At 39.8% G+C, this 12,994-nt stretch overlaps 1 protein-coding gene across 4 annotated transcripts in view; it reads left to right on the top strand.

Moving 5' to 3' along the window:
* The first annotated feature begins 7,991 nt into the window (after positions 1-7,991).
* Positions 7,992-12,994, top strand: part of LOC309690053 (afadin- and alpha-actinin-binding protein-like) — a 7,000-nt gene continuing 1,997 nt past the window's right edge. For 2 of the 4 annotated variants that reach the window (XM_082506903.1, XM_082506900.1), the window contains exons 1-10: positions 7,992-8,097; positions 9,461-9,575; positions 9,795-9,946; positions 10,162-10,365; positions 10,558-10,668; positions 10,799-10,934; positions 11,065-11,140; positions 11,974-12,154; positions 12,351-12,507; positions 12,807-12,943. In XM_082506903.1, coding sequence (XP_082363029.1) covers positions 9,557-9,575; positions 9,795-9,946; positions 10,162-10,365; positions 10,558-10,668; positions 10,799-10,934; positions 11,065-11,140; positions 11,974-12,154; positions 12,351-12,507; positions 12,807-12,943 — 1,173 coding nt within the window. In that variant the 5' untranslated portion in view covers positions 7,992-8,097; positions 9,461-9,556. Of the gene's footprint in view, positions 8,102-8,156; positions 8,257-9,460; positions 9,576-9,794; positions 9,947-10,161; positions 10,366-10,557; positions 10,669-10,798; positions 10,935-11,064; positions 11,141-11,973; positions 12,155-12,350; positions 12,508-12,806; positions 12,944-12,994 lie in introns of those variants that run through there. The other 2 variants (XM_082506901.1, XM_082506902.1) reach the window with 2 other exon arrangements.

Raw genomic sequence — 12,994 nt, 5'->3', positions numbered from 1 at the left:
GGTCGTACAGGGACAGACACGTCAGCAACTATTCCCAGGTGTGGTGTTTAAATGAAGGTCGTCTGGTCCAAAGGGCTCTGAAGTGTACTGAGAAGTATCCCCTACACCATCATGCTGCCACCATCAGTCTGAACCATTGAAACCAAAATGAAAGATCAAGGTTTTCATGTTGTCTATGCTCAGTTCTGACCCCACTATCTGAATGTTGCAGCTGAAATCAAGACTCGTCAGACAAGACGGGATTTTTCCGACCTTCTTTGGTGAGCCTGTGTGACACGGAGTCTAACATTCCTGTTCTTATCTGACAGGAGTGGCACCCGGTGTGATCTTTGCACATCTGCTTTATTTGCATTATTTGCATTGCTGCTGCCTTCCTATCATCTCATACCAGTCTGGTTTACTCCTCTGGCCTCTGGCAAGAAAGCATTTTCACCCTCTCACTGGACATTTTATCAGTTTCAGGATGATCTCTGTATACCTTAGAGACCGTGTGGGAAAATCCCAACAACCACGCAGCATTCAGCGTCACTTAAATCACCTTTCTTCCTCATTCTGGTGGATTTCAGCAGAAACCTTTGACACTGATGGCATGCTTAAATACCTCGATTTGCTATCATGTTATTTGCTGATTAGATATTTGCATTTGTGAGCAGTTAAAGAGGAATGCTTAACAAAGTGGGGGAGTAATTTTAATGTCTATCACAGTTTTATTAAATGTTTATTCAGCAGTTTTTACAGCAAAAACACATTAAATGCAGATTTATGTAAAGATTCTGTCTGTTGCATGAAAAACAAATGATTTTGTCTGAACATGGGGATGTAGTCGACGTGCAGCGTGTTTCATTCACTGCTAGAAAACTCAGTCATTTACTCATTGACTGTATTTAAGTACAGTTTTGAAGCATTTGTGTTTACGCCACTTGTGTTTTTACTGCAATTAGTTGCTTGTTGTTTGGTAGCCTGTTAACACAAAATATGGTACAGAAATAAGTTAGGATGCATTTATATGCAGCAGGGCCAGGTTAGATAAAGATCCCAGTGGAAAAACTATCTGGGTGCAAAGTAGTTATATGTAGTAATATGATACACATCCATCATCCTCTTCTCTTTCTTCCCAATCTTCATCAGTGTCAAGGTGGGCCTTGGGCTTCCAGTCCCCCCATTCAGCAATGGCTTCATCCTAACCATGATGGTCAAGCTGTGCACTAGAATAGAATAGAATAGAATTCAACTTTATTGTCATTGCACATGCACAGGTACAGGGCAATGAAATGCAGTTTGCATCCATCCAGAAGTGCTTTAGTGATATAGATATATTACAATATATATAGATATGTAAGTATATTACAGAAATGGGTCTATTATGGTATGTTATAATGTACACGGTATGAAGTATGTTATGAATATGCTATAACTATAAGTATGTACAGGCTGTAGTGAGTACAAGCTATGTACAGGCTATGAACAGGATATAAATATGAAATAAATAACTTTACAGAATCTGAGATATATAGTTATACAGAAATGGGAACTATGCAAGTTGCAAACAGTTGTAGGATTAAAAATTATCGAATGTACAGAATGATTATTTACACAGAGCTATACAGTAGTGCAGTTAAGATAAGTGAGATATAATTCCTACAGAGGCTATAAAGTGCTGGTGGTTGTGAGTGGTGGTTCAGTCCATGTTGTTATTATTGTGTGTTTGAGGGTACAGTTGTCCATTGTGTGTGTGTGTAGGTGGTTGTGTGTGTTCAGTCCATGAGTTTAACGTGGGTCAGATGTCAGGAGGCAGAGTTCAGGAGTCTGACAGCTGTGGGGAAGAAGCTGTTCCGGTTCCTGGTGGTCTTAGTCCGGAGGCTCCTGTAGCAATTCTGGATGAATAATCCGGTTGAAAGTATGCATGCAAACACACAGACACACAAATAAATGCATGTGACTCATGTGTTGATGTTTATCTTTTCTTCTCCTTCCTGCAGCGGCTGCAGTACCAGAAACAGAAGATGTTTTGGGCTGAAAGCTGGATCATCAACTACAAGATCATAATATTTGGTAAAAATGTCTCAAAGATGCAGTTTACACTTACACATGCATTTCCACAGAAAACACAACTTACTGGAAGCTCAACAGTTTAACTTTCTTTTGAGAAAAGAAAAGAAAGAGAACAAAGTGTGAAATAATAGACCTTGATTGATCTTTTGCATACTGAGATTTTAATCATATTGATGATGAGTGACTTTTGTCTTTTAATAAGAGCGTTTTTCATCCACGCACACTAGACTCCTCTCAGGATTTGGAGATCACATCAATGTAAAAGCAGCAGGGGTCAACACTTCCTTCAAACAAGGCTTCATACAGCCTGATATATAGTGAGATGCTGTCAAAAATTGCTGACATAACTGATGTCATTTTATTTTGGCCAAGTAACTGGACCAGTCCCAGTCCGTGCATGTTCATGGACTGTGTGCTAATCCACTGTCCCAGTGGAAGCCTGGCTTATGTCCTGCTGAAGGATGACGTCCTTATTAACTCTGGCTTTAAGTGGGAAAAACTCGCATTTACAATATTCTGATAATTTACTATTATTATGTTTTCAATCTACGTTTAACAATAATCATGTACTAGCTACAGATACAGACTATATAGTGGAAATGATCCGTGAACTGATCTTTGCTATAAGAAATATTAGAAATTAATCTCAGTCATTAAAATCAGTAAATACTGCTAAATAATACTAATACTGTTTTGAATGACCGGAGAAAAAATTGAAAATCCTTTCAAAATGTCCTCATCTTACCATTATGAAATGCTAGCAGAAGGCATTTTTGTGTTTGTTTGGGTGTGTTGCTAACTTTGGTTGGAAGAAAACTTGCAAAAGTCAAAATCTCAGATCATCTCATACTGGTTTCTCAGTAATGCTAGTACTGGTATGTCTTTTCCCCTGCAGGCTTTTGTTTGTCACCGGTATCACCCGTAGGATGTCCAGCACAAAAAGTTTCACAAGACACTTGAAACTGTAACAGGTAACAATATGTCATCATAAATTACACAGTGAGTCGTGATTATACTGGCAAAACACACAATTTGTGTTACAGTAGTCACACTTACTCACCTTAGCCCTCATAGGAGTCATAGCACTACACACCCTACAACAGCAGCATCGTCCTACTTCACTGAACCCTTGTGCTTTTCTGTGTTCGGCCTCAGATTGTCGACTCTGTGCCTGCAGAAAGGAGAAATTTGACAACTTTAATTTAGGGCATGTAAACCTCATATACGAAACTCCAGAGGTCCTGCCGGCAAGCAGCTCCACAACATCAGCAGCAGATGTGTATCGGTGTTTTGGAGAGACACACTATAAGCAGTTAGTGGTAGTTAAAGCAGCAAAATTGGATTATTGTAGTATTTGGATCATGCAGTTACTCCGTATAGCTAAGCTGAAGACTTAGACTTAGTTACTGAATCTGTCTCTTTTTTTGTGTCTTTTCTGTAGCCTTGACTGTAGTTGTGATTGCAGCTTGTTCTGACCTCATTTCAGCAAGTATGACAGCCCTCTAGATTACAACCTTCAGCATCCTTTTGATCTTTGTTTTGTGACCAGCAGGAACAGGCTGAGGGACTGAGGATGTGGCGTCCCCCCCCTCCCGCCGCCTGAACTCAAAGCAGAAGACAGATAATAACTGTCGTAGTCCCCAAACACTATTTTGAGGTCTGTAACATGTGCAAATATAGCTGGGAATATATGATTTTTGTACAAAGAAAGCAGCTGGTAATTTTAAAGTCGTGTGAAAAGTTTTCACGGTGCTCTATGCTGTCCTGTGAAAAACTAACGCTACCCCGAGTGTTTGCACAGGAATTACGAGGGTGGGTAGCCGCTTTCTGCTGATAATCAAATACACTCGACTAATTGGTTATCAGCAAGTATGAGCGCCTTTATAAAAGCAGAGATTCTGACAGTTTTCTGGTTCGGAGCATTGCGGTGTGTTGATACAGTGTCACAGTCTCCCCAGAAAATTCACCCCAAGGTCAGACCATGCAGTGCTCAACCCAAGAGCTACATCTGAGACTCTTCGGGCTCCGTTAACATGTTAAATGGAAAAGTTCATGACAGGACAGTTAGAAAAAGACTGCACCGGTATGACTTGCTTGAAAGTGTTCACACGAGAAAGCCTCTTTTCTCTCAAAAGAACATTGCAGCATGGTCTGTGTTTGCAAGTTTCATCCAAACAAACCGCAATACTTCTGGAACAATGTCCTTTGGATGGACAAAACCAAAGGGAGATGTTTGGCCTTAATGCACAGCGCCACATTTGGCCTAAATATAACAAAGCACATCAGCAGAAACACTTCATTCCAACTGTCAAGCATGGTGGTGGAGGGGTGATGATTTGGGCTGATTTTGCAGCTGCTGGATCTGGACACCTTGTTGTCTTTGACCCTATCGTGAACTCCTCTGTATGCCAAAGTATTCTAGAGTCAAATATGAGGCTATCTGTCCAATAGCTAAAGACTAAAAGTGGCTGAAAGTGGGTCATGCAAGAGAACAATACACAGCAGCAAATCTAAAACAGAATGACTGAAAACTGAAATGTTGTTGTTGAAAATTAAGAGAGCTCTGCTAAACAAATGCCCACAAAGCTGACTGAACTAAAGCAGCACTGTGCAGAAAATTCCTCTGCAGTGATGTGAGAGACTCGTAAAGTCATGCAGAAAACAACTGCTTCAAGTTATGGCTCCTAAGAATTCTTCTAAAAGTTATTTAACTGTGGAGTTTAGTTGTTCAGATGATTGCACAGTGTCCTATGAAAACGTTCTTTTTCACATGACTGTATGTTTTTGCAAATTATAACTTTTGATTTGTTATAAGTCACTCAGTTTTCTTCCCTGTAAAACTTTAGCAGCTCATTAAGGGGTGTTGGTCACAACGAAGCCCAGGTAACGCTACGAAGCATGTAAAGAAGATGCCTGAAAAGATGAACCCCCACACAGTCAGCCCTGTGAACACAATGATGAACCTGGTAAAAAGAAAGTTACATTAGAAATAATTACAGACTGTTATCTTTAAGAAATCCAGGTTTCTGTGAGTTTTAGACTCACAGAAACATCTGGTGTCCTTGGAGGAAGTCCACTAGATCTTCTTCAAGAGAAAGTGAAGACTGATTGATATACTGTAAGAAAAACAATGAGGAGAGATGGAAAGGGTCCACACTGCTTTAATGAGGATTATGAGAAGAGAACACACTAATATATATAGGCCAGCAGAACTTATATTTATGTAATAGGTGGTTAGGAACAGTAAAATATTGTATTACTACTACTTTGTATTTCCGCTGTGCACATTTCACAGTGAAGCATATGAACAAAAAACAACACTTGAATTGAGATTTAAGGACGTAGTGAAATGTACTCACTGCCATCTGGTGGAACATTAGAGACAGTTATTGCTCCAAATACAGAGTGAAAGCACCGTCAGCTGTGAAATGCTGTGTATGCTACCAAAGCTAATGGCTGCACAACATTGGACACAATGCTGTTTACTTCAGCGTTGTGTCCACTGAGCTTGTTTCCTAGTGGATATTATTTCATTTGAAAATAATACGTCTGAAAGATTTATTATCTAAAGGGTAATTTATCAATTTGCTGTCAGAGATTGCCTAATTGTTAGTGGAGCTGTTCCTGTAGTTCCTCCATGGCAGTCTCTGGGGTCCTTGAAGAAAGTGGCATCAATCATGTGGGAGAGGAGAGATTCCCAGTATGGCACTGGATCTTGAGCGCGTCTGGCCCACAGTTCAGATCAATCCTGACACACAGATGAAGATCCCCCAATCTGCTCCTGTGGTCCTCTTAAGCACATCCATCATCCTTTTAACAGTTAGTCTCACCACACAAACTACTGTGCACCATGTCACAAATCAGACTGTACATAAAAATAATCTGACATGCAGATAAAAAATAATATAAAGACTATAATTAAACCACGAGAACAAACGTCAGCTTTCTTTTTACCTAAACACAGCGTTTGCTTAGTTTATTGGGATCCAGTCACCCTGCACATACGTGAAGTCTGATCAGGACTCATAGTACTTTCTCAACTTTTACTTGCGTGTGCATTTCTGTGGGGAAATACATTTACAAACACTCCAGAAGGGGGCGATCTTCAGCACATTCCTGGCCACTGGCAGCGTCGTTGCTGCAGTGATTGGATCTTTTGTGGCATCTCAATGAACAAAGAGGATCCCTAAACCCACCCAAGTTAAACCTAATTATGGTGGTATTTCTTGCATACCATGACATTTGTTTGGTTTTTTTTGTATTTTGAAGGTAAATGGATGCTAAGAACAGATAAGCCTCTCTCATATTTGAAACTGACCAGAAAACACATTTATAAAGCCAGGGAAACTTCACTCCAAATATAAATGCGTGTAACAGATATTTGTACTCATTTCCCATTATCTTGTACATTTCTGGCTTCTTTTCACATGGTAACCTAAAACCTCTTTTTATGTGGGTGGTGGCAGTATGATTACCGGGGAGTGGTTAACATCTCGGTCCCGGGGGACAGGGCTGAAGAGCTGACATTGATGTCTTACTCAGATGGAGCCTCAGCTGCTACTCTCTGCCATCAGATCCTAATGGCTTTATTTAAAATTCAAAGGGGAGACACTGCAATATGACTCTCTTCTCTCATTCAGCCACTCTCATTTTCTTTCTTTCAATACAACAGGGAAAAGGTTGTGCATGAATCTTCTATTTGAAAGTTAATGTGAAGTAAGAGTTGTGATAGTTTTGTATTCTCCAATAATTTTTATTTATTTATTTTTTTTGACATTTTGACTTTTTTTTAAATTAGTTTCTGTGTTAAAAAAATCTGATTATTATTTTTTAAATGATTAGCTTTTATTTTTGTCTAGAGGGCTTATGTCAGATTTATGAAAATCAGTACAGGTGTTATAATAAAAACACAGAACTTTTTGAAAGCAGTTGACTCACAGACTTGTAGACATCCAAAGTCTCAATAAACATGTGCATCAATGCCTCATTGGGCATTATTAGTTGTAATAACACGGTGACCAAACCAACAAGTACTAAAACTAAAGATATTTTCTTTATATTTTATTTTATTTTTAAAAGCCTTTTTTACGTTTTAGTTTAGTTAACAAAACTGCCTTTTTCAACAGGTTACTATAGTTAACTAAAAAGCATTTTAGTTAGGTCCCAACTTCAATGAGTGACTGATTGCTTCCTAAAACTACAGAAAACCAGTGCGTGAAAAGGCTGTGTCCTTGCAGGCTGTTTAGAGAACAAATATGCAGATAGGGCAATAGGATGAACATATATATCATTATTTAGTTATTAATCAGGATTAACACTTAATCAGGATTGGGTATGTTACAAAAATAGTGTCTGACCCAAACATTGCTTTTGTAATATAAGAATGTCTGTTTTGTCGTTTTGATCATTGTAACTACAATTTGGAGTATTAATTCTACTTTTACTATAGACATTAAAGTTAATGTGATATGATAATTTTGTTCGTACGATGGTGAATGCATCTGATTACAGAATAATCCCACTATTCACGAAAATGTGCTCCTTCTATAATTAAATCTCCCTCTTATTGCTGAACACTAAATTACTAAATAATAATGAAATAAATAATGAATATATATAAAAAAAAACACCCAGCGCGCCCCTGCGGGCGGTTTATCCTTCAAGCTCGGGTCCTCTACCAGAGGCCTGGGAGCTTGAGGGTCCTGCGCAGTATCTTAGCTGTTCCCAGGACTGCGCTCTTCTGGACAGAGATCTCCGATGTTATATATATATATATATATATATATATATATATATATATATATCACTAACATTGTGTATTATAATAAGTGTAATAAATAAAATAAACACTTGCTGTTGAAGCAGATAAAACGCCAAGAGCCAATCACAATAAGCCATGTTTGGTTGCTAGACAACGAGTGGGCCAATTAGCGCTATGCTTGGAGTGCTTGCGGTGGCGTACACTGTCATTAGGAACGACGGGGCTTAAGGAGACGGTCCGGTGCGAGCTGCATTGGAGAGATACGTGTCAAATTGTATCGTAAGGCAAGTGAGTTTTGTTTCCTCATGATGTAAACATTTAAAACACCAACTGTCGAGGCTACCTAACTTGTTCGTCCGGCTGTGGTAGCCCTCCGGCTTCTGTTTTCGCTGTTCTGCGGTGGTAGCGCTCCGTGGACAACGTTAGTTTAGCGCTGACGGCTGGTGAGAAACCCGAATAACATTTGCTTTATTATGCTTTATTTATTTATTTAATTTCATCGGCAAACCTTAACGTTAGCTAAAATAATGCGTGACTGGACACTTTACTTGGATTTTTGAGTTTCCAATAATTAGGAACACCGACTGCGCAGTTATGGTGTAATAAATCCTTCATTCAAACGGCCAATAATCTTCATTTCCAATTTAAATAATTTTAGAGATGTTTTTAATTTAATATAGCTGCCAATTTTGTAAAGGGATGTAGCTGAACTTTTAATTATATTATATTATACTATTATATGAAGGAAAGATTTACTACAGAGAGCTTTAGCTTCCACCCGGTAAACATAAACAGTGCGGCTTAGTTTAGTTTCTGCTGTGATCCCATCAAGTTCTCCGGTCTAAAATTTCAGTGACTATTTTATGTTATTTCACCATTACACTGTAAACACATTCTGTCAGGACTCAGTTTGTGAATGGTGACCTAATGAGCTAAAGGTTAGTACTTGTTGAGTAGTCTATATAAGCCGGGCCCATGCTCCTCAGGCTTTGTGGCTGAAGGCTTGCCATCTGTTTCTGCAGACTGATTAAGTATCACTGAAACCAAAGGTAGGTCCCCTAAAAGTCACACTTCTCATAACAGATGGTGATAAGAGGGAAAAATGTCTGAGTAAGAGAAATATTTTTAGGTCTCACTCTGGTACAGTAGCTGATGTCTTGTGAAGCGCTGTAAAAGGATGTTGTATGTTTGAAGTAGTGTCAGTGCACACTGTTTATTTTGTTAGAAGGAAATGCTTTCCTCACATAATTTTTTTCATTCATGTTTTTGAACGTGAATGCCTGCAGACAAACAAGCATGTTGTCTGTCTGGGATTAGTCTAATCAGCTGATAAGCACATTGTGATGAGAGGATCTCTTGTGTCCCAAACCGTAACCTGTTAGATACTCAGCCTGCACTGACAATGGTTTGATAACAAAAGCTACATTGTTAGATTTGAAGCTAAACGTTTTAAATAAACACACTGTGGGGTAACTGCGAGTGCGCTGGATGTTTTCTGTGTAGCTTGTTGCCACTGATAAGTGAATAAATCACTTATCCTCAGACCGTGCTCTCTAGCTTCATGCCTCCATCTCTCACCACTGCCTCCCAAATCCTTGTAATCCAGACGAGTTGAATCGCTGCTGTTAATCTGATCGTCTATTTCAGGAGCAGGCTGCGTAGGTGGATCCCGTGGCAAACGTTGCCTGTCCTGCAAATGCAGTAGATGATCCAGAGACAAAGCCTGAGGTCTGCACTGCAAACATGCCAGAGTCCTCCCTGGGTGAGTTTTGACGTCTTTAAAGGCCACTGAATATATATCAGTGCAGTGTTGTACCTTCAGTTCTCAATGTCGACCTCGGCTTTGCAGTAAAGAACACTTAATTGATAAATATGATTGATAAAAGCCATTTTTAGTGACACCTAGTAAATGTATTGTTAGACACTGAATCAGCGTAGAGTAATGTACAATACTTAACAGGCTTCTTTCTTTCTCCACAAGTCAAGGACGGTCGCAGCAGGTCTGTTGAATATGGAGCATCCCCCTTGAGACAGTTTAGCCAATCATCACTGCTGCTGCACAGAAACTCCTACATGCTCAGTACCTTCTGCACAGAGCACAATGTGCAACAATGTCTGTCACACATCAATCAGGTTGGTAGCCTTGCACATTACCACAGCTGTTACTGATGTTAGGTGCCCTATTGAAACGTGTACATGACTGCAGTCTCCTGGGTTTGTCTTGTACTGCTAAAACAAATTAGCCTTTAAAGAAAATCTTTATTTGAATGAATGTTTTCAGGGACACAAGACAGAGAGAATTTGTGTTAGTCCTCCTTCACACTTTTCCCTTTGCTCTGCCTTTAAAGGAAATATCTTCTCTTGGCCTCCCACCAGTTTGGACAGAGTCGGGCGACAGCTCAGAGCTGAATATTGTGGCTGTGCTAAATTGCATGTATGACCTGATTCAGCTGCAGCGCCGGGGCCTCAGAACCCTTGAAAGCATGGAAGTGGAGCAGCTTAAATCTAGCAGCAGTATCGATCACCTGCAGCTCACCATCACTCATCTGAAGGTACACTAGCTCACCTGAAAAACACAGGTAGCATTATCTGTGGTAAAGCAACGTGCTGTTGGTGAATTGGCATTAGAGTTTTGTTTCTTCCTTTTATTTCTGAAAAAACATTGTGATGTGCATCCTTTTGTTAAGCTCTCCAAAACACTTCTGGTCTTTTACTGAGTTCCTGCCCATTGTATTATTTTTTAGGAGCAGCTCGAACTCTCTAAAAGAGAAAACACGGGACTTCTTGAGAGAGAACGGCAGCTGCAGCTGAAAGCAAAAAGTTTGCAGAGCTGTCTGAAGAATGAAAAAGAAGAGGTATTTTTATTAAGTGCTGCCACAGACAGTGTGAGACCAATCTGGCTTTCATGGTCTGGTATTTGGGTTTCAGGAGAAAGGGCGCCAATTTTATTAGAAGTCACAGTTTCTTTTATTCACAATCCCCTAGGTTCAAAAGCTTCAGAACATTATTGCAAGCCGGGCCAGCCAGTACAATCACGAGATGAAAAGGAAGGAAAGAGAATTTAACAAACTGAAGGAACGACTGAATCAGCTGCTGGTTGACAAAAAGGAGAAGAAACAGGGTAAAATCCTCTTTACATCATTCGTTGCATCAATAGTTAATTCAATGTCTTGTGTGTGAGAGGTGAAACTTCTTTCCTTTCAAGTCTCAGAATTTCTTATTTTCCCACATTTGTTCTCCGGGCTCTTCAGCCATTGATGTATTAAACAACATTGGGAGAGCTGATGGGAAGAGAAGCCTTTGGAAAACTGAAAAGACAGAAGCAAAGTAAGTTCACTTCTTTTATATGTCAAATCTGGGTTTTGACTGCAAAGAATCAAGTTAAATTACTAACATTTAACTGTTAGTGTGAAGATTGATTGTATGTGTCAAAGTTATAGAGGTTCAGTCTGATACTGCCTTAGTCACATGATCCTAGAGACTGGGCAAAATGCATATTCTCCAACTAATTCTTGAATAGTTGCAATTTTTTAAAATTTACTGGTTGCAGTGTTGAGGCACAACCTTTACTCCGAGTGCCAAAATTCTCAGTTTCCAGTTTGTGTTGCACCTTCCACAGTTTAACTAGCACTCGGTGAGTAGTTGGCAAGTGTTTGCAGACAGCCTGACAGCTACAGTAACCGCGGCTATCTGCTAGTGACCAAATTAATCATAAGGTGCATCACTGCATACCTCTTTGTGATTATGTTCACCTATTGACCAGCAACCTCCAATAACCACTCGCCTAGAGACACTGGTGTCTAGACCTGTGTGACTAAGATGACTGGAGAGTGGAAAGTTGGCATTAGAGAAATGACCCCTCTGCTCAATCTTCTTTGTTGCTTGCATAAACTCTTAGTAAGGGTGGCCAGTGGCACTCTGAGAACCCTAGATACATAGGTGAACCTTTTTTGGATCAGAGACACTCCTCTATGTTAGTCGCTATACTTTGGAGCCTCAAACAAGAAGCAGATTAGTGCCTTTGTCAGTTTTCTAGGTCACTCTAATGAACATTTTTGGCAGCATGAACCTCAAACATGGCTGGCACTAATCTTGGATGTTTCCTCTTAAATTGAGCGCAACTGTCTAACTGATAAGAGACCTGTGTTTCTCTTCATAAGGCATGAAGGGGAAATGTATAAGACTCTGCTGAGCGACTATGACGCTCGCCACAGAGAGCTCGTGCTGGAAAATGCAGAGCTGAGGAAAGTGTTGCAGCAGATAAAAAAAGACATGGTGTCCATTCTAAGTTCAAGAAAACCAGCTGCGAAAAGCGACAAACCTGAACACAGTGGCGTACAGGTAGTGTTTGATCACCTTTTGTATACTTTGTATTTTTCTTTTGCGACTCTTCCGTCACATTTTAAAGCCGCTGATGACATTTCCTCGCAATTTCAAACAATCAGCCTCCTTCTTTGTTTCACTTAGTCGTTCAAAAATGTTTGTTAGATGTGCTACCAGGAGACTGGAAAATGTTTGATTGATTTATTCACTCCAGGCCACATCGGAGGAGGAAGAGGAAGAGGAAGAGGTGTTCGATTCCAGTAAGGAAAGTGTAGAGCTTTATTGCTTTCATGCCCGGGAGAAACTGACCAACAGTATTCGTCTCCAGTGGAGGAGACTTAAGAGCCACATGGAAAGACTGGACAGCCAGGGTAAAATACTGTGACATCAACGATTCCTCACTAATTCAAATAATTGTTTAAATTATTAACTGAAGCCTCTGCTGTGATTGCTCAAAGAATTAAAAGTCAGTATTCACACATGGACCTGTTATGTTTTTTTGTCTGTTAAAATCAAGAAATGTTATGAGCTGATTGGAAGCAAAAGATAATGAATGGTGTGAATATTTTATATACAGCGGCTCTGTCACTTTGTGTTTGATGTTTACTTACTGTTCCTTCTTGTTGAATTCAGTATTTATAAGACATGTTTATTTGGGCTTTTTGCTTAGCATCCTTGGTTCAGATGGTGGAAAGCAAAAACACTGATGCTGTTCCACAAGAGACTCAGGAGGAAGAGATGGACAGACTAAAGCTGGAGATCCAGCAGTGCAAAGACTTTATTCAAACACAGCAGCAGCTCCTGCAGGTACGGGTGAATTAGCCCTGAGGTTGTGTGGATTTAAAAGCTGAAATTTGC

The sequence above is a fragment of the Aulonocara stuartgranti genome (assembly GCF_965226115.1).
Source record: "Aulonocara stuartgranti genome assembly, chromosome: 15".
NCBI lineage: Eukaryota > Metazoa > Chordata > Actinopteri > Cichliformes > Cichlidae > Aulonocara > Aulonocara stuartgranti.
Note: the sequence above shows the minus strand (reverse complement) of the source record. Positions and strands in the feature narration are given on the sequence as shown.